This window comes from Phyllopteryx taeniolatus, chromosome 6 (genome assembly GCF_024500385.1).
Source record: "Phyllopteryx taeniolatus isolate TA_2022b chromosome 6, UOR_Ptae_1.2, whole genome shotgun sequence".
Lineage (NCBI taxonomy): Eukaryota > Metazoa > Chordata > Actinopteri > Syngnathiformes > Syngnathidae > Phyllopteryx > Phyllopteryx taeniolatus.
This window is the reverse complement of record NC_084507.1, coordinates 26,694,600-26,715,423: the sequence shown is the minus strand read 5'-3', so window position 1 is coordinate 26,715,423 and position 20,824 is coordinate 26,694,600. Positions and strand designations below refer to the sequence as shown.

The window sequence follows — 20,824 nt, the reverse complement described above, 5'->3', positions numbered from 1 at the left end:
TATTCCCCTCCAAAATTATTTGTTAAAATAACAGCACTGTCACACACTGATACACAAGCATCCTTTAATAAATGACCTTTTTGGGTTATTTGGTTAAGGTTAACTTCAAATAAACACTACCTTCTACATTGTTTCTAAATAATAAATAGCTCAACGATCGGAGGATCGTAATACAAACATGTTGGAGGGAGGAAATAAACTAAAAACTACATGGCTGGTTAGCATTGAAGCGGTGCGTGCAATTTTCTTCATGCCTGCAGGAATCTCCTGCACACTTCAAGTCAGACCTGCAGCAAGAGACAAAACAAGTCACATGAACAAAGTATGTATGTTTGGGGTCACATTTATTTGATCGGCAAAGCTCAAATGATGGAGGATACCTGAGGATGATCCTTGACGCTCTTGAGCCTCCTTCACTTTTCTCCTCAGCTCTGCCACCTCCTTCCTCAGCTCCTCCACCCTTCCCTGAGCCCCTGTGCTTGCAAATAAAGCAGTTTCTTGTGAAAAGATTGCTTGAAATCCATTTCAATTGGCCTTGTCACTCACCTATATTGTGGCAAGTGGGCGGGTGCTCCGTCATATACTGGCGATACATACGTTCTGACGTGATCAGCTCTTTTTGGAGGGCGACGTTCTCCTCCAAGGCGACCCTCAGCTGCATGTTGAGCTCTCCCTGAATTGGTTTGGACAAATACCCATCTGACTCAGAAAACGACAGTTGTATGTAAGCTTGCAAAGACTTACATTTCATGAAACTTTCCATGGGAAGTTTAGCACTGTAGTTTGGCAAAATATTTTCAGCTGCTTAACTGAGATTTGTTTTTCATTTAGATTAGTTTAATTGTGAAGGTTACTTATTTATTACTAGTAATATTACTAGTAAAGTTAGTGGGTGCGGTCTATTTTAACTTTGTGTGTTTTTCAGCTGCAATGCTGCAGCTCGGCTTCTGACCAGAACAAAGAGGTCAGAACATATTACTCCAATTCTAAAGTCTCTGTACTGGCTCCCAGTCAGCTTTAGAAGACATTTTAAAGTTCTGCTACTGGTCTATAAATCACTAAATGGTTTAGGTCCTGAATACATGAAAGAAATGCTAAAGGAATATAAATCCGGTAGGGCGCTGAGATCTACAGACTCAGGTCAAATAGTGGAGCACAGAGTCCAAAGCAAACATGGTGAAGTAGCATTCAGCTATTATGCTCCACACATTTGAAGATAAGTTACCAACACAAGTGACGTCAGCCTCAAGTGTGAATATTTTTAAGTCCAGTTTAAAAACTCTTCTTTTTTTGCTCATGCTTATTAGAGCATTTCCACTTTTAAATGATCTTTCTTGCACTGTACGATGTTTTAATTGTATTTTTATTTTTGTTGGAACTGTTTTTTCCTTTGTTTTTCATGCTTTTAATTATGTGAAGCATATTGAGTTTATGAAACGCCTTACATAAATAAATTTGCTTTGCTTTGCTTTCATACTGCTGGATTTTTCAGTTGTTTTTTTTTTGGTGCCTTTTCTTTCGCATTGAATGCTATGTTTAACTGTAGTCCATGGTAAATGGAGTGCACTTTTTTGTATTAGATAGTAGTTTGACAATTTATCCTATAACTGATGATGTAGGTGTAAAATCCACTTGGGACAAGAGTTGAAAATGACTGAGTAATCGTGATAAGAGTCTGTGCAGCCCATGAATTGCTTTCTTGTATTGGAACTGTTACATTTTATTATACCTACTAAAGAATCAAGCTAAATACAAAACTACGTTTTACCAAAGTCGTGGCTTCCCGCGAGTATATTAGCTTTGTGTTAAATTAAACAGGCCTAGATTTCACTCTGGGTAAGTACATTTGTGAGAAAACTCAGATGAGATCATCATTATTTCAGTATTTATAGTTTTTGTGACATTTTTGCTGGGTTGAAGGTTAAGAAAGACTGGTATAGAGGGTTTTAGAAATGATTTATGATGTGATGTAATACACATTGCAAGCTGTATTCAGGCGGCGTGTCCTCGGAAGCCCTGGAGTAAGTGGCATGCTGCGTATGCAAAGTGCATGTAAATTCAACTGCAATTTGCATTCAAGCTGGCTGTTTTTATCTAGACTCTATTACAATATATTTTCTCAAACATTCCGTGTGATATAGAAGTGACTTCTGGCTTTGCCCTGTCAGGGGTCACCACAGCGAGTTACATTCCCATGAAAGGTTTTCTCTATTGTAAATCCTGCAGAATTTTGCAACCCTATCTGTGTCATCACCAGACGAGCGGTAAACTTGGTCACATCAGCTTTGTGTTCTCTTTCTTGTGCTGCTGCGAAAAAACACAACGCGCCCACTTCCTCTTTTAAGGTCTTGACCTTAGCATCTTTACTAGAGATATGGTTTTCCATCATAGAGAGGATCTGGACAATCTGAGCTGCATCCAAAATAGAAGGAAAATGTGAAGATTTGTTTTATTTAATTATCTCAATTTCCTGCCATTAGACAGAATCGCCGCAGCGAACTCACTCAGGAAGTTAGTGTTAAGTTGCAGAGTTCGCTTTCCCACCCAGTGTTTATCCATGACGTCGAGCAGCTCCTCCAACGGCTTCCTGTAACTATCCTGGAAGGAGCATTCGTATGAGCTGCAAGTACATGAACGTGGCAACAAGCAGCAACAGAAATCATAATGTCGGCAATATTGACAACCTCGTACCTGCTGCTTGTTTTCTGCTTTAGTCAGCCATGAAGTATACAAAAAGGGGTTGGAGCCAGAATGATGGGGACTGGGACATTGATGGTCTTGAGCTTGAAAATGTCACAAAACACATTTTATACCAACATTTATACCACTATGACTACCAGGTTAAGGGTTGAAATGTGTCCTGGCTTTCAGCTACTTGTAAGGTGGTAGGAGGGGGCACAAACAGTGCTTTACCGCTAGAACTAGGGATGCGGTTGGGAGGCTCAGTGCCCTGCTAAAGGGCACCTAAATAGTAGTCAGCAGCAGACTAGCATCTCTCCAACAACTAGTTGGCGTTTCTTTTCTAACTCACCTAACACCAGCCAAAATAAACAACTGAATGCCTGTCAAGATACTGACTTCAAATAATAATCACGCAGGACCTTTGAAGACGGTTTTAAAGTGGCCCTGTGTTGCCACCTACTGCTGCAATCACATAACTAAAAACAGCAGCAATTCAATAGAACAGTACTGCAGGGCACAGTATTTTGGTTTTGGTTTTTTTCATCAATTTGGTTCAGATTTATGAAAAATACGTAACAAATTACATAAAAATAAAAGACCCATTGCTGTTTTGTAATGATCAGATTGTCCATCCTTACGGATAGTGGCATAAAGGTGATATATAAACAGGGCAACTACATTCACATGGAATTCAACAGTTGTGTGAAACCAAGTGATTTCGCTCTAAGTAATTTTGTAAGCTGCCAAATATAACTGCATGATTTTAATTAGAAAAAAAAATGTCAATATATGTCTTACCTGACTGCTTATGAGTTGACTGTAATTCTTCATTTGAGTAACTGTGGTTTCTGTGGATGTCAGAGTGGTTCGACCCAACATCATCTTTGTCACTCAGAAGGGAGAGCTTCATGCGGAGCCGCTCCACTAAGGCCTGTCTATCATCACGATTTCTGGAAATCAAGAACGAAGACAACGAAGACAAAAGCTGCACAAATAACAGCATTGAAGACAGCGGTAACAGAGAAGCCATCAAAAAGAATAGACAGTACATCAGCTGTGCTTAGTGCTAATGTGAAGACTCACCTCTGAGTAATAATCTTACCTCTGCAAGGTAGAACATTTATTACAAAAGCAATTGATGAGGTATGTTTTATCAGTTATATTTTTAAAAGTTTTTAACACATTCAGTGCCATTGACGGCTTTAGAAGTCAAATATCCATGTTAGCTGGGAAGGCTGGCAGTTTAATCATATTGCATTTGTGTATTTCAGGTACCCTGTAGATGAACTACTGTTAAATATATCCATAAATATTGCTACTTCCCAAGAAAAGGTGCATTGTGTTTAGTCTATCATTGTCGTTTTAAATGCTCCCCCTATCCTCCCATTCAATGGACCATTATATCTTACTGCGCATCTGCAGACTTCATTCAGGAAGAGCAAAACAAACTTTTTGGTGTGGTTTTGAGAAAAAAGAAGCCGAGTTATTAAGGAGAAGGTGAGAGGATAACAAACAGTTATTATCCTAACTACCAAAACGACAAGTATCACCAAATGTGGACAACCAACAACAGCAAGAGCCAGATACTCTTGTCCGTAGCAGCAGCACTGCTGTCAGTGTCAGCCGAGAAGGATGCAGTAGAGCTCGACTGGAGTGGAACGAGTAACACTTCTCGAAGATGTGAGTATTAAAATGATCGAAATGAAAACCTATATTTAATGTTGATTTATCTTTGTATCAATTAAAGAACCAGTCCAAATGCTAAACGTTTGAGTTACATCGGTCAGCACTACTGACTCTGAAGGACTACTGAGAATAATTTAACACAATTTCATGTAACAAATATAAGCGTTTGGGTTGTAAATGTAGATCAGTGCTTCTGATAGTGTTTAGGCCAACCGAGGCATGGCTGAACCTGCCGGCCCACCACTGTCAAACAAAACACATCCCTAAACAAATAGTTTGCCCTTTCAAACTGCTGTGTACCTTAACTGTGAGCACCGCTTCTTTGCAGCCTTGCGCTCAGCGTCTTTGACCGGACATCCGTCTGAAAGCAAAGAGTTTGCATAGAAATACTAAAAAGTAATCTGGTATGAGCAGTCCGGTTGACATTTTACCCAATTTGCGTAGGCTGGCAATGGCATGCACCACAAAAGGTCGGTAGTGAGGATAAATCTTGCCCAGAGGGTTGAGTCTCAGATCAAGTTCTCTCAAAACTGACAACTCAAAGAGGACCTTTACCTCCTCAAGGGAAGGTATGCAGTTATAGTATAGATTTAGGATTTGTAAATGTTTCAAGTGTTGCAGACCCTAAAGAGACACAATAAAAGGAAATCGAAGACAGTAATTTGGGGTAAAACACACATGCAAAACAGTGACCCAAACACTCAAGCCTACCTCAAGAGAGACTAACGAATTATGTGAAAGATTCAGAGATTTTAGACGCTCAAAGTTGGCCAGTCCATTTCCCAGATATCCGATTTTCTGCTTATATGTGCCAGGAAGACTCAGTGAACGAACATCTCCTATTCAAAAAATTTTTTTTACATTTTTTAATTTTTTTTGTTTTCACTCTTTTGAGTCTGACTGCGATTAACAACAACTTTTTTTTTTTTTAGCAAAGCAGCGATGATAGCCAAAGTTTTTCATAGACATGATTTTGAAATCTACTTCAGTCATGAATTATGGTAAATATGAAGGAATGTTACCAAGGCGTTGGTGATTTAATCCCACTTTGTTCATTATCCACTCTTCAGTTAAAGCCATCAAAGTCAACGGCGCCATTTTTTCCCCCCGAACACTTGCTTTCAGATTATTTGAAAATGCTACTTTTTCTTTCTTCAAGTCAAACAAACATGGGTGTTATTTTATTATACGTTTTTTAAAATGAATGTCTGAGTTCATACAGCGGAATTAGAGCAAAATTGCAGCTAAATAGAAAAGTCTCAGCATCTGAGACAAGTCATACAAGGCACCAAAGTCAAATTGTAAGTGGAGTCTAACGAGCGTCCGTCCGCAATTTAACTCAGAATTTTACAATATAAAAACATTTAAATATTGTTCAAGTAACCCGAAAGACAGCAGCTAAGAGATATTTCCTTTCAACTTCCGGTTAGCCAAACGTCAAAATAATACCGCAGTTGGTGTGCGAGTTTACGCGGAGCATTGAACGCATCGATTTTACGCATGCGCACTGGTGATGTCTGGGTGTGTCACATGCCCAAACAAACGTGCCAGTGTTTAGCAAAGTTCCGCTTTTGTCTACAACGTTTTTCTTTCACCACAAATTTATACAGATTATGATCCGATTTTTAAATGCTATGTTGTTGTTCCAGCTATTTCCGAACACACATCCCATTTGTTAAACTCACTATTTAACGTCGTCTTTCGGATTAATGGCGTTCAATGTGTGGATATCATTAATTAACCTCACGTTGTGTTCCTCAGCTCTTTTCACCTCATATAAACTCTTTAAGGTAGGTAGCCCAGATGAATAAATTATGTATTAACTATGATAACATTAACATCTGTCATTTAATTACACATTTTCACACAGTAATGTAACGGATTACTATTACATACATTTAATAATCTCGTTACATGTAATTAGTTGCTACCAAACACTGTTTAGAGTGCCTACATAACAGGGCAAGTTTATTCGTATAGCGCAATTTATACACGAGGCTAATTCAAAGTGCTTTACAATGGCAAAATATATATATTAAAATATATGTGAGTTAAAGGTAGACAAAATCAGACATTAACATAGTTTAAGCATTAAAAGTAAAAAAAAAAAAAAAAAAAGTGAGAGAGAGAGAGATTGAGCATCTAGAGAAAGTTCCAGTAAACAATTTTCTTGTGGGAACAATGCATCCTATGAGTGTTTTCACCTTGTTTCTTTTCTTTTGTTTGTGTAGGACCACAGAGCTCCCTCGGTTGGCTTCTTCTTGGTTGGCCTCTCTGCAGGTCTTGGTGTTTTACCTTCCTCGAGCATACTCCTCACCTCGCTCCAGAAAGATACAGAATGGGCAGCAGAGATTCTGGCTCCAGTGCTGCTTGCCTTCCACTACCTGTGGCTCAGTGAAGACCGCAGCACAGCATGTATTCTCCTTTGTGGCTCCTGCCTGCTGCTGGGATTCCGTGACAGTTTCTCAGCAGATACACTGGCAGTCCTGAGTCGCTGCATCGGCCTGGCGTCCTTGTCCTGTTGCCTCATGGTGTGTCTGTTTGCAGGAAACCCCGTAGGGGCCCTGACCAGTGTAACGCTCAGCCTGCCAGTACTTTTGGCGCCTACTTTTGGGTCGCACACTTTTTCCTCGCTTGTCTCGCCGGCCGCCAATGAGGGAACTGTGAAGTGGTTTTTGAAAGGCTCCATGTCTATAGGCTGTTGGACCTCAACACATTCCCTGGACAAGTTTCTCTTGGATGTGACTGACCAATATCACTTAAACATGTAGAACTTTGTTTATGCACACACTTATCTTGACATTATATATTCAATAGTTCTAGTTTCATGGTTTTAAAGGGGGATAAATGGTGCATTGATGTACACAACAATACAGTGGAACCTGTCTGGGGTTCTGGTCAACTTCCTATTTGTTCCATTTATCCTAAAGGAAATAATGGAAAAGGACAGCACAGCGGGACAGTTAGCACATTGGCCACACAGTTCTGAGAAATAGAAATAATCTATTCCAGGGTCAAACTGTCAGCATCACATATTAATATTAATTGTACAGGCTGTTAAGTATTAGTATTTATCAGTGTACACTGTACAGTACTTATTTTTGATTTACTTTATACCCTGTTTTTATCTAGAATGTTTGTCAGTCATTCACTTAATGTTACATGTGGCATTTATTACTTTTTAGGATCAGTCACTGCTACTTTATTGCCATTGTTTGTTTTGTGATTTATTGTGCCTGAAAATATATGTTTAGAATTAATAAAATATTGTGCAACTTCATTTTGCAGTATTTTAATAATGGTATGATAGCAAGTAAATACATACAGTAGCTGGTTGTTTGTGAACCATTAGCTCATCACTTTGGCACCGAGCAGTTGAATCATGCCTGCCAAGCATCTGCTGCAGCAGACCGAGACTGCACTGAGCATGCTCGCTGCAGCTGTGGCCTGTAAATGGCCCAAGAGTGCAGAGGAGGAGGAGAAAGAGGAGGAGACAACGGTCAGATGGGCTTCACAGCACTTGAGATGCTGTTGCTGCCGCGAGAAAAGGAGCTGCAAGGGAAAGACGTGTCATGAATGGGAGTGTGAAATTGGAATACAAATGACTGGAGGCGATATATGCTAAGGTAAAGAATATGGAACACAATGCATGATGGTATGTGTCATAAAAAAAAAAAAAAAAGCAATTCCAATAGCTAAAAATGTCCAATGCTGCATGTTTTTAATTCACAGGAACTGTTGCACATTGTGGAGATGTATGCCTTCTACTCCCTTTTAGTCTACATCTTCTACACTGTCTTCAAGAAGGAGGAGGAGGAAGCCTTAGAGGGATCATGTGGAGCCTCCGCAGACGTATGTCTCGCTGCATCATATCCAGTCTCGGGGCTTCCTTTGTCAAAAAAATAGCATTTTACATGAGGGCTATGCATGTGTCATGGCAAAAAACTCTTTCTTGGGTGTAAACCGTCAATGCACGCGGCTCTACATGCGATGTGTAAATATTGTGATCATTCCACCTGACCCTCATTTATCTTGCTGTGCTCAGGAGCCAAGACCTGTTTCCATGGAAACAGGGAGAAGGAGGAAAGATGGCCACACCCCCAAAATGAGAAAGAAGGCTTGTGCTAGGCTCAGTGATTCAAGTAAGTGTTCACAATAAATAAGATTGATCCGAATGCATTGTGTGATGTCTACTCTCTGATAATGTGAATTGTGGTCATCCAGGCAGTAGCAGTGACAGTGATGACATGTCCATGAGTGATGAAGACGAGCAAGATGGCAGTGATATCCCAGCATGCACTCCTCTGGCTGCATTTCTGTCTTTTAAGCAAGAGTCAGACAAGAGGAGGACATCACAGGGCCAGCTGGAGACAACAGGAAAGGTAACATCTTAACACAAATGAGCATTTTTTCCACACAAAAACGATGCAAACGTAGCAAACGTTGTACTCAGTTGGGAGAGTCCCCCTTGATGGCCGTCATGTCCCACCTGCTGAGCTTCCTGGAGCAGTACTCCCACTTCCAGCAGCTGCAGCATCAGGCCGAGCAGTACCGCGTCCAGCTCAAGAGGCACCGCGTGCAGCACCGTCGACAGATGAAGGCGCTGCGAGCCTCCTACCGCCAACGCCTCAAGGACAAGAAGAGCATCATTTGTAACCTGGAGGAAGCCGTCAGCCAGCAGCTCAGCCAGCAGCTCAGCCCGCAGAGCGACGGTGAGGGAAAGGTTGGCGCATGTATGGGGGGACGGGAAGAGTATGGCACATAATTGGACATTTACATTTCTTTATGGTGTCTGTGAGGCATAAAGTGCATTACTTTGGGGTCTCAACATGCAAACTCCACACAGGAAGGCCAGATCCCAGATGCGAACCCCAAACGTGGTCTAAAATATTATTTTAATTGATTAAACCTCAATGATGGTAATTAATAGTTTTTCACATCGCACAGAATCATTAGACACACAATGCGATAGCGATAAATGTCGGCATTTTGAGCTAGTGGTTAATATATCTGCCTCACACTTCCGAGGTTCTAGGTTTGAATCTTAGCTTGGACCTTCCTGTGTAGAGTTTGCATGGTCTCCCAATGCTTGCTTGGTTTTCTCCCACATCCCCCATACATGGTTGTTATATTCATTATTATATTCTATTGTCCATACGTAAGCGTGAATGTGAGTGTGATTGGTTGTTTGTCTGCATGCGCCCTGGGATCGGCTGGCAATCTCTCACTCAAAGTCAGCTGGGATAGAGTGCTATAGAAAATGGATAGATGGAGTGAAAAACATGTAAACTGTGTTTTGGTTCATAGACAACCCATTAGTCATGTAAAAGAGACTAGAGTGTAGTGTACATACGTGCTTTGTATGTGAGTGTATGGTGCAGATCAGCATGGAGCAGTAAGGCTGAACTAATTATAAGCTTTGTGTTATTTTATTATTATTTTTGTATATTCATAGTATGTTCACATGTGCATGACTCTGAAAGTGATACCACCCCAGAGACTGACTCTGTGATGTCCATCTCATGAATATTAACGCTCATTAGTCGCAGGGCAAGGCTACAACATTCATGCTCATTTAGATTCTTTGGTGAAGTGCCGTTTATGAATAATATCTGAGAGTTTCATTCCACTGCAAATGCATTAACAAGTCTGGCTGCTGACACATGCAAGGTGGCAGCACGTGTACTCGTGTTGGACTAAAAATAGCTGCAGCAGCCCGTGTCCTTGTGTTGTAGAGCAGTTTGCTTTGTTTTGGTTATAATGCCAACGCGTCAATAACATTAGCATGGCCCGCATTGAAGATCAGAAGTGACAGAGCCTGACTGGCCAATCTCTAAGGTGTGATTATTAAGGTCCTGCTGGGTGTGGCGCTCCTGTTCTTATTAAGATGGAAATGGGCAAATGAGTGAAGCTACACGTGAGAAGCTTGGCTACCCTGCAGAGTGCAAAGACAGCAGCAGCAATCACATTAGCATCACTGACTCACTACATGGTGTGTGAAAAGGCTTTAAGTGCATCCTTCATGTTCTTTAATAATTACACGTGCCTTTAAAGTATCAAAGTGATCTAGAGAAATTTGGTTTCATATCCCCCAAACTATCAAGTTACTACTGTATTAATATTGGTACTCAATTCGATGTATGTAATGAGTAATTTTTTAAATAATATAGTATATACTACAGTGATGCCTTGGCACACCGGGGAATTAGGAAAGGCATTTAATAATCAATTTGAGGTCAAATCAAAGCCAGCATACAGTTTAGTTAAGGGCAGTCAACTTCACACTTCACAGTCGAGAGAGTACGGCCCCTCTAGCTTAATGCTAACATATAATGGAAAATCCCATTGACTTGCTGAGGGTTAGCATCAAAGGTTGCAGTTTTGCAACCCTTTAAGCAACAGATATGTGGACAAAAATGGTGGGAAAACACATGTAGAAAGATAATATAACAATACTCGCAGGTATATATTTTTTGTCCTCAATGAAAAATGACTGATATTACAGAAAGTTACTGAGCAGTAGTAGAATAAAAAGTCTATTCTTCTTCGTTTGTGTTTGCATAAGTGTGTTATACAATACTGCCTCCCGATGGTTAAGGCAGGCACACCAGAAGGAGCAGCACACTCAATTGGATTGCAGTATTAAATCATGATGCACAAAATGTGAATGAAAAGTCATCTTTTAGAAAGTAGGTCATAGGCAAATTGAAGGCTATTACTTTGTACTATTTGTGGTTGACCTAATATGAATATGGGGCAGCTCATTCCACTGCTATTAAAGAGGCTAATTGTGTACTACTAGGCGAGAGTGGCAGTGATGCAGGGGCTCAAGCGGGGGTTCACAGCCTGGTAGAGTCCCTATACGGCCTGCAGGGGGAACGCAGCAAGCTGAGAGGAGAACTGCGTCTTCTGCGCTCACAGCTGGAGCAGAAGGACCGAGACCGACACTCACGTATACTGGCCTTTCAGCTGCAGGTGGCTATTCCAGACCTCCACATGAAAAACAATATCTCGGTATATCTAAATCCCTCAAAAATAACAACCTGTTTTCCCTGCGCAGATCGATGAGCTTAAAAGTGGAATTGAAGAACGCGAGGAGGAGCTGTGCAGACTCAAAACTGCCACTGTAAGTATAACAATTTCTGCATAAACCTGTGTAGCCACGTGAAATGAAATGTCATCCTGCTGCAAACCTGAAAGCAATTCTAACACCGGGCGTCTTTCTTTTCTCATTTAAAATACTTTATAATACTTTGACACAATAAGGTTTGAGTAACACTACATGAGACTACATTGAAGTATTAACCACAGCTCTTAAGCTGTTATTTAATCAATCAGGGGTTGGGGTACTTTATCTTACAAGACATTTTGGTTAATTTGTGCTTCCAATTTTGTCTGAACCATTTTCTGTTTCTTCATAACAAAGCAAGGTCCATGACCTCAACCTCTTTGGGATGAACTAGATCAGAAAGAATGGGCAGACACCCTTCAAAAACTTGGAGGAAAGTTTGAGTGAAAGCTGAAAGCTGTTATAGCTGTCAATACGTATTTTCCATTTTCACTTCCTGGAAGGGGTTGGACACCGAGCAGGTGTGGGTATTCTTATTGCCCCCCGGCTGTACGTTGGGGTTTCACCCCGGTGGACGAGAGGGTAGCCTCCCTCTGCATTCGGGTGGGGGGACGGGTCCTGACTGTTGGTTGTGCCTATGTACCAAACAGCAGTTCAGAGGACCCGCCCTTTTTGGAGTCCTTGGAGGGGGTGCTGGAGAGCGCTCCCGCTGGGGACTCCATCGTTCTGCTGGGGGACTTCAATGCTCACGTGGGCAATGACAGTGAGACCTGGAAGGGCGTGATTGGGAGGAACGGCTCCCCCGATCAGAACCCGAGCGGTGTTTTGTTATTGGACTTCTGTGCTCATCACGGATTGTCCATAACGAACACCATGTTCAAGAATAAGGGTGTCCACACATGCACTTGGCACCAGGACACTCTAGGTCGCAGTTCGATGATCGACTTTGTGGTTGTGTCATCGGACTTGCGGCCGCATGTCTTGGACACTCGGGTGAGGAGAGGGGCGGAGCTGTCAACTGATCACCACCTGGAGGTGAGTTGGCTCCGATGGTGGGGAAAGATGCCGGTCCGACGTGGCAGGCCCAAACATATTGTGAGGGTCTGCTGGGAACGTCAGCCAGAATCCCCTATCAGAAGGCGTTTCAACTCCCACCCAACTTTGCTCATGTTCCGGGGGAGGCGGGGGACATCGAGTCCGAGTGGACCATGTTCCGCGCCTCCATTGCTGAGGCGGCCGACCAAGTTTGTTGGGGTCTTGTTTACGAGTGAGGGAAGAATGGAACGGGAGATCGACAGGCGGATCGGTGCAGCGTCTGCAGTGATGCGGACTTTGTATAGGTCCGTTGTGGTAAAGAAGGAGCTAAGCCGAAAGGCGAAGCTCTCGATTTACCGGTCGATCTACGTTCCTACCCTCACCTATGGTCACGAGCTGTGGGTCGTGACCGGAAGAACAAGATCCCGGATACAAGCGGCCGAAATGAGTTTCCTCCGCAGGATGTCCGGGCTCTCCCTTACAGATAGGGTGAGAAGCTCGGTCATCAGGGAGGATCTCAGAGTAGAGCTGCTCCTCCAGATCGAGAGGAGCCAGATGAGGTGGCTGGGGCATCAGATTCTGATGCCTCCCGGACGCCTCGCTGGTGAGGTGTTCCGGGCACGTTCCACCGGGAGGAGACCCCGGGGACGACCCAGGACACGCTGGAGAGACTACGTCCTTCAGCTGGCCTGGGAACGCCTCTGGATCCCCCCGGAAGAGCTGGATGAAGTGGTTGGGGAGAGGGAAGTCTGGGCGTCCCTGCTAAAGCCCCCGCGACCCGATCTCGGATAAGCGGTAGAAAATGGTTGGATGGATGTCACTTCCTGTACATGAAATGACCAGCTGCCCCAATACTTTTCTCTAATGCGCTTGATTTCCACAGGGCGCCACAGACTCGGAAAAACGAGTGTTGTGTCTTTCGGCGGAGAACGAGACTCTCAAGCAGAGCCTGACAGTCACCCAAGGTCTCCTGCAGCAGCTGACCACCATCCCCTCACAGTCCAGCACCATGCTCATCAAGGTGAGTCGCGCCGCGGCTGCTGCTTATTTTAGCGGGGGCACATGGAAATGATTCCGACTGTCTGACTTAGGAAAACGAGAATCTGCGGAGCCGGGTGCAGCAGCTGGAGGCTTCCCTGCAGCAGCGCGCCGAGCGGCTGTCGCAGCTGGAGCAGCAGAGCGAACGGAGCGAGTGGAGGAGAGGGGAGGAGCTGAGAAGACGAGAGGACAGAATGAGGGAGCTTCAGCTGGAGTTGGACAGAGAGAGGGGCAAGGAGCCTGTGGTAAAGGTAAATAACCAAATCAGTTCCCACTCAGTGACTTTGAATGCGAGTGTGAATGGTTGTGTGACTCCGTAAGCTGTAGTCAGAGTAGTTGTAGTAGTTTTACAGAGGATAAAGACTATATGCCTGTTCTTGTTCAGATATCCGTTGCTTAAAGTGTTACAGCACCGCCACATAGATGCTATTTGTTAGCCCTACATCGTGAGACGAGATCATCATTTTGTACTGCTGTTTGAACGTGTAGTGACGAATGTGAGTAAAGGTGTTCACAAATGGGTGCTGACTCGAATTGGGATTCTTTGTGCGTGCGAAAAAGCGATCATTGAATCATAAATTTCGGATTCGAATCAGAATGAATCTTTGAATAATACCATACTACTTTCATTACTTTATTCTAACAAGAGCTGCAATTGCTGCCACATCGCATTTACTTCAAAAAATACCAAATAGTTCAAAATGTTTAGTCTCCTAAGGGGGGGTCACTTGTATCGCAGGGCACCACTGTATGCCAAATTGACGATACGCAAATGATTTTATGTTTCCGTATCCCGGGTATTATTTAATTTTCTTTGTCACGAGACAAAAGTTGTGGCGTGAAAATATCTTTAATGTAAGTCGCGAAACACATCCCAGTCTAGATGGGCATAAAGTGTTTTGTTTGCATTCATTTTGTAAAAAAAATATTGTTCAAATGTGAGGACTTTCTTCCTTCCACATTCAAAAACATGCAGGTTAGGTTCATTTAATTGAAACCTCTAAGCTCACCCACAATCCTAACAACAACGCTATAGATATATATATTGATTCATTTCTTACAGTGTCACTGCAGTTCATGCAATCTGAGACTGCTACATTTTGCGATACATAATATTGTTCCCCAGTATGTCACCCAGACCGTTGAGGTAGAGTCCCCGGCCACCTTGAAGCAGCTCACCAAAGCCAGACAGCGGAACGAGCTGCTGTCCGAGAACATGTCCAACCAGAATGAGCGCTGCAAGCAGCTGGAGGAGCAAATCCGGAAATCGGATGAATACAGCTGCAATCTACAACACAAGGTACGGAGCGTATCTTAATTACTCTACCGCTGTGGGGTATTAAATACAAAATGAATCATATTTATTCAAATAAAACAGATAACCGGGGGATTATTCTTACTTTTATCTCGGACACTTCATTAGGTACACCTGCACGAGCTAGAATGAGCTCCAATACATCGGTTACATCTGATATCTTGCCTTTAGTAAGATAACAATGGTCAGTTTTGAATGACAGATTTTTTTTTGACTCTAGAGATCAGAGAACAGATTCTTGGGTGCGAATGTATCCACCGTTATTTGCAAAAAGCTCACCTATTTGCTGTTTTTGTGCTCGAACCAAAGCCATGTCTTGTATAAAAATATTGCTTTGGCGCCATCTTATGGCCAAGGAACTGTTGCCGTGAGGGGAGGAGCTTCATTGAGTCACCCCGTAGCCTTGTCCAATACAAAGAAAAAAAAAGTGTTTTACTGCTATCTTGTGGCATCTATATGCAATTAATAACCTTTTCAGGGGCGGGCGTGAATTACCTGCAGATTTTTGCTCCTCAGTTCGGTACCTATTCTAATATTCCAGATTGCAGGAGGTCTTCTTGGTGTTTAAAGATCATCATGGTGTATAAATATAATGAAGCAAAAAAAAAAAACTGATTAATTAAGGAACTTGTGGAAGTATAGAACCTGTATTTTTCCAACACATTACACGTACTAGACCAGTTAAGCTGACCAGTGGACATATTTGTGGCCCTTTTTTTAATAGATTGCAGCTTATGAGCGGGAGATCGGACAGCTGAGAGAGGAGCTGTTGAAGGAGATCGGCCACTTGGAGGAGAGGAAGGAGGAGGCAGTGAAGGCCGCTGCAAACTGTTCAGCAGAACACTTTGAGGACCTGCAGCACCAGTTCTTCGGTTGGTTACATCACTTGCGCTTCATGAACTTCTCCTATCAGTCTATTATGCCAAATTTAAACAGCATTTTTTTTCCCGTCAGGTTTACAGAAGCGCCTGACGGCCCTCCCCCCAACTCTGCGCTGCATGAAAACAGACTACGCCAGCCTGAGGAGCCAAGTTCGGAACTTCTCGGAGTTTTACGGAGCGGCGATAAAGGAGGCAAAGAAACAGGTGATCAACATCGCATTACTCAATATCAGTGCCACTAACCGATTTTAGTCAATGTAAATTTGTTCCATGTTCGAATTGTTTTTCCATGAAATTGTATTCATTCATTTCAAACTGCCTATCTCACAGGTGTCAAACTCAAGGCCCGGGGGCCAGATTCAGCCCACCACCTGTGGCCCACAAAATCAAATCATGAGCTCTGTCAACTTCAATCTTCAATCTGTGTCAACTTCCATGATTCTGATTAAAATCTGTTCCAAATGTTCATATAATATTCATATGTAATAAATAATAAACTATTGTAAGCACGTTTTGCCTCCAAACCCCTTTTCACAGTTACTTGAACAATCGTTGAAAAAAACATTATCCTTGACTTCTGATTTCAAAACTAGTTATCCATCCATTTGTTGTGTATATGTAATATGATGAGGCGATTAAACATTTATATGGTTTTACAATCATAACGGCCCTCTGAGGAAAACCGTATCTACAATGTGGCTGATCTAAGTTAAGCTATATTACAAATGGGACCGTTTCTTTAACCACAGTAACGACGGCATCTCTCCGACATCTGATTGGTCGGTTTGAGCAAAACTTGTTACAGCCAAGTTGAACTAGCAAAACACATATCTGTCATGATCTGCACACATTAATATACTTCATAATGAGCATCTCTGGTGAGTATGATGTATTTGAATGTTGTAAATTTTTGTCACATTATTAGATAAATATTAATTCTGATAGTGGTGGTATTAAGAGGTAATTAAGTTGGGTAAGTCCCCGCTCAAGGCCGAGGTACCAAATACACGGCGCGCCACTCCTCAATATCACTCAAAGACGCACAAAAATAATGTCATCATTCTCGTTTGGCAGGTTTCAGCAGCGATCTCTGAGATGTCAGAAGCCAACAAAGACCTTCTGGAGAAATACAGAAAGGAGGTTGCACTGCGCAGGAAGTTGCATGAGCAGCTGGTGGAACTAAAAGGTATGCACAGATGCAATATACAGTACAATCCGGTATATGCGCAACCGACTTCCACATTCTCCAAAATGGGTCGAAGCACCTTTTCCGGGTTTGGTCACATGACATTCCGCATATAGCGGATTTGGGTGATTTTACTGACTCGAGTATGTTAGGGATATTGTCATATATTGTCAACCGTTGATGGTTCTTATAGTAAGTAACTGTATCATATTATGTGTGTCTTGCATCCCTAGGCAACATCCGTGTGCTGTGCCGTGTGAAGCCTGTGCTGAAAGAGGACCAGCACGAGGAGGGCCAATCCGTGGTGGTGACCACGGACCCCGATAACGACTCCTCTCTGAGTGTGCTGAGTAAAGGGAAGGGTCGCATTTTTGAGCTGGACAAGGTCTTCCATCGTCAGGCTACACAGGAAGAAGTTAGCACATCTAAACAACACACGACAAGGAATCGTCTGAAAAGCTGTATCATAACTTGCATTTTCTTGCCTTTAGGTCTTTCAGGAGATCGAGCCTCTTGTGACCTCATGCATCGATGGCTACCATGTATGCATATTTGCATATGGACAGACTGGCTCTGGGAAGACATACACTATGGAGGTAATGATGTTGTGGGTGCTATACAAAAACGTATGTACTTTTTCCTCTGCATGATACTTAGTAGACCTGGGGTCATCAACTGTTTTGTAACCGGTTAATTAATTACAAATTCATTAATTGAACTACTGGAATGAAGTTTTCAACAATATTGTAATGTAGTGAGATGCTGTATTAGTGTACATTTATGCGCAAATATCATAAGCAACTGGAGGACGCCCTGTGGAACACATCATGGTCATCTACAACCATGAACTCTTTTACAGCATCTTTTTTCCTAGATATCCAATTGCAACGTATCATTCAATTCAATCAGCGCTGGCTGTTTTTGTTCTGCTATTTAGGGCAGTATGGAGAACCCTGGCATCAACCAGAGGGCCCTGAAACATCTCTTTAGTGAAATTGAGGAGCGGAAGGACATGTGGTCCTACACTGTCACTGTCAGCTCCGTGGAGATCTACAATGAGGTGCTAAGGTAAAGATACAGTACATCCTGAGCGAGGCATGGCAATAGGATTACAGCTGCCGGGTAGTGACATACTTTGAATCTCAGAGATCTACTGAGTAAGGATGGAGAGAAACTGGACATCAAAATCAACCCGGATGGAACAGGACAGCTGCACGTGCCGGGACTCAGGGTCATCGAGGTTAAGAGTTTCCAGCATATCAAGAAGGTGATATTTGCTCGTTCCTCTGCTATATTCCTCATATATAGTTCACATTTCTGAAAGTTTTTTTATATCAATTTATATTTCACTATAACAGACTGGGCATGTTAAGCTTGACAATATCTAGCTACCCACGTAATGGTGGAAATTCAGAAAGATAAGTGGAATTACAGTATTTATTCTGCAACTAGTCACTCTTTAAGCCTCCAACGAAGAAAGACAAAATGCTAGTCGTAATAGTCTTTAAAACATCAGAGGGTTTCATAAAGGGTCAGTTACCCCATATGACAGGGTGGACAGCAATTGTTGGGACGTGAAAAATATTCAATAGGATTATGAAAACAGAATATACATAATCAAAATGACTCATTTTATCAAATAACTTGTTGTGGACAGTTAAGCCCTTTTAAAAAACATTTTTTTTTTTTCATCATTTAACCAGTGTATTTAACAGAGCAGTATGTGGGAAATGCCAAACTCACATACATACAATGAATAAAAATTGTAAAAAATAAAGGAAACACATTTTAAGAGAGACTTATCATTAATTCAGCCAAAGGCACTTTATATTCTTGGCCCAAGTATTCAGAGCACTTACCAATACAATACAGTATTTTCCATATATTTTATGCTTGCAGTTTTTTTCGTGTTCAAATACGTTTACAAAATGTTTAAAAGTGCGTTTTACAAAGTTTAAATGTGTTTATAGCACGTGTGAGGGGTAAAAAAAGGTTTTTATATGGTCTCTATATTGCAGATTTTCCCCTTTTGCGGGTGGGTCTGGAATGTATCCCCTGCGACAAACGGGCATTTCACTTGATCGACTTTAATAATATGGTTAATATTTGTTTATATTAATATGAATATTAATATTTGTTTGTGTCCAGATTTTAGCCATGGCCCGCAGGAACAGGATCACATTTGGCACTCAGATGAACCAGCACAGCTCTCGCTCTCATGCTCTGCTCTGCATCACCGTTCAGGGCACAGACCTCGCCACTGGCTCCAAAACCACAGGTCAGTTGCACAGGCATCAACATTTTCACATCTCTTTGGAAATACCTGCTGTTGACGTTTTCCTAATAGGGACAGATGAGATGTCCAGGTAATCTAATTAAGCATCTATGGGGTTTTCTTTTTCTTGTCCTCAGGCAAGTTGAACCTGGTTGACCTGGCGGGATCGGAGAGGGTATGGAAGTCTGGCGCAGAGGGCGAGAGGCTGAAGGAGGCCCAGAATATAAACCGCTCCCTTTTGGCCCTCGGGGACGTCATTCAAGCCCTGAGAGCGCGACAGACTCACATCCCATTCAGGAACTCTCGCCTTACGTACTTGTTGCAGGACTCTCTGGGTAAAGGCAGCAAGACGGCCATGGTGGTGCAGGTAGGAATAAAATAGATTTGTAATTCACCAATATCATTTGCGTGTCGAGTAGCACGGTTGGGGCCTAGTGGTTAGCGCATTTGCCTCACAGTGAAGAGGTCCTGGGTTTGAATCTCACATCTCGGTGAGGATTTTGCATGTTCTCCTGGTGCCTGCCTTGCGTGGATTTTCTCACAGTACTCCAGCTTCCTCCCACATTTCCAAAACATGCGATGTTAGGGTCACGTTAGGCCTGCGGTGTAAAGAACAGCAGCTTGCACATCAGTCAAGTAATTTTTATTGTTTTATGACCCTGATTTTCCAAAGGTGTCTTCTCTGGAGAGCAACGTAGGTGAGACCCTCTGCTCGCTGAAGTTTGCCCAGAGGGTGTGCAAGGTGGAGCTCGGTCCTGCAGCCAGGAAGATCGAATCTGGAGGCAGGCAGTGCGACTGAACTAGTGACTTCCCGTAGCCGAGCAAACGCATCGTTACACCTTACAATAGCAACGAACAGCTATCCTGCTCAAGGGCTAACTAAATCTGTCGAGGTCAGACGTTATCGAGACAGAAAGGTGAGCACCCTTTGCCGTCATCGGGCACATGCAGGAATATTTATATCTTCACTCACAGTGCCAAAGCAATGTCTGCCTCCACCATGTATGATTCTATGCTTCCTTGAGCCACTTTTCTCTCACTCTCCTTTAGAACAAATACAAAATTCAGGAGGATCTTCTCATGGATCATCAGCATTTGTTTACGACTCCCACAAACATATAAGACATTATCTTTTGATGTTTTGACTATATTTTTTCAATGTAGTAGATTGTCAAACATGTTACGTAATGACACTTAAGTCACATATTGACAGTACTCTAGTTTATGTGCTATCTGATGGGAGTGACTGAATGCTTTGCTTCTCTTTAGAGCCGTATCATTTTGCCCTTTAAGAGGGGCAATGGCAGTCAAGTGTGCCGGTTGCCTTGTATTGTAGTGACTCGTGCAATATGCTTCTGATCGAGGAGGTGGTTTGGGCCTATGTGGACAGAAAATGCACTTTAAGGTTCAAGAATAGAATGCTGTTGTTTCAGACCAGGGTGTTGGCAATTGATATCACTAGTGAATGTCAGACCCAAAAATTATTTTCTGTTTTCTCTTCATTATTGTTCTAGTTTATCACCCTTTGAATCAAAGCTCATTTGATTCACTAGTAGCGAGCCATCAGTGTAGCGATTCGTAGTGGTCACTTAATAGAGAGTGATAGTTTTCCTAATAAATATGTATTTAAAAAAAATTGTGGATGCTCAATGACCCA

At 42.4% G+C, this 20,824-nt stretch overlaps 2 protein-coding genes across 5 annotated transcripts; one reads left to right on the top strand and one right to left on the bottom strand.

The window, feature by feature from the left end:
• Nucleotides 1–50: 50 nt before the first annotated feature.
• cep72 (centrosomal protein 72) lies at nt 51–5,823 on the bottom strand. 2 transcript variants are annotated; one of them, XM_061776104.1, is made up of 11 exons: nt 5,391–5,823; nt 5,080–5,207; nt 4,800–4,992; nt 4,669–4,729; nt 3,481–3,632; nt 2,692–2,783; nt 2,505–2,598; nt 2,255–2,412; nt 547–673; nt 381–473; nt 51–287 (listed from the first exon to the last, which is right to left on the bottom strand). In XM_061776104.1, the coding sequence occupies exons 1-11, from the start codon at nt 5,464–5,466 to the stop codon at nt 277–279; spliced, it is 1,185 nt and encodes a 394-aa protein (XP_061632088.1). In that variant the 5' UTR covers nt 5,467–5,823; the 3' UTR covers nt 51–276. The 2 variants fall into 2 exon arrangements, with proteins under 2 accessions (XP_061632088.1, XP_061632089.1); XM_061776105.1 differs by lacking the exon at nt 2,255–2,412 and having other exon boundaries at nt 2,545–2,598.
• Nucleotides 5,824–5,885: 62 nt separating this feature from the next.
• On the top strand, nt 5,886–20,690 carry si:ch211-257p13.3 (kinesin-like protein KIFC3). 3 transcript variants are annotated; one of them, XR_009788908.1, is made up of 22 exons: nt 5,886–6,158; nt 6,600–7,994; nt 8,101–8,220; nt 8,414–8,510; nt 8,593–8,750; nt 8,822–9,080; nt 11,171–11,343; nt 11,429–11,494; nt 13,356–13,493; nt 13,564–13,761; nt 14,637–14,810; nt 15,550–15,697; nt 15,780–15,910; nt 16,781–16,892; nt 17,126–17,307; nt 17,384–17,488; nt 17,830–17,960; nt 18,039–18,159; nt 19,041–19,170; nt 19,305–19,534; nt 19,841–20,084; nt 20,218–20,690. XR_009788908.1 is itself a non-coding variant. In XM_061776101.1 (21 exons), exons 3-21 carry the CDS (start codon nt 8,122–8,124, stop codon nt 19,964–19,966), a joined length of 2,778 nt encoding a protein of 925 aa, XP_061632085.1. In that variant the 5' UTR covers nt 5,886–6,158; nt 6,600–7,994; nt 8,101–8,121; the 3' UTR covers nt 19,967–20,690. The 3 variants fall into 3 exon arrangements, 2 of the variants coding, with proteins under 2 accessions (XP_061632085.1, XP_061632086.1); XM_061776101.1 differs by having other exon boundaries at nt 19,841–20,690; XM_061776102.1 differs by having other exon boundaries at nt 5,887–6,158; nt 8,147–8,220; nt 19,841–20,690.
• Nucleotides 20,691–20,824: the final 134 nt, after the last annotated feature.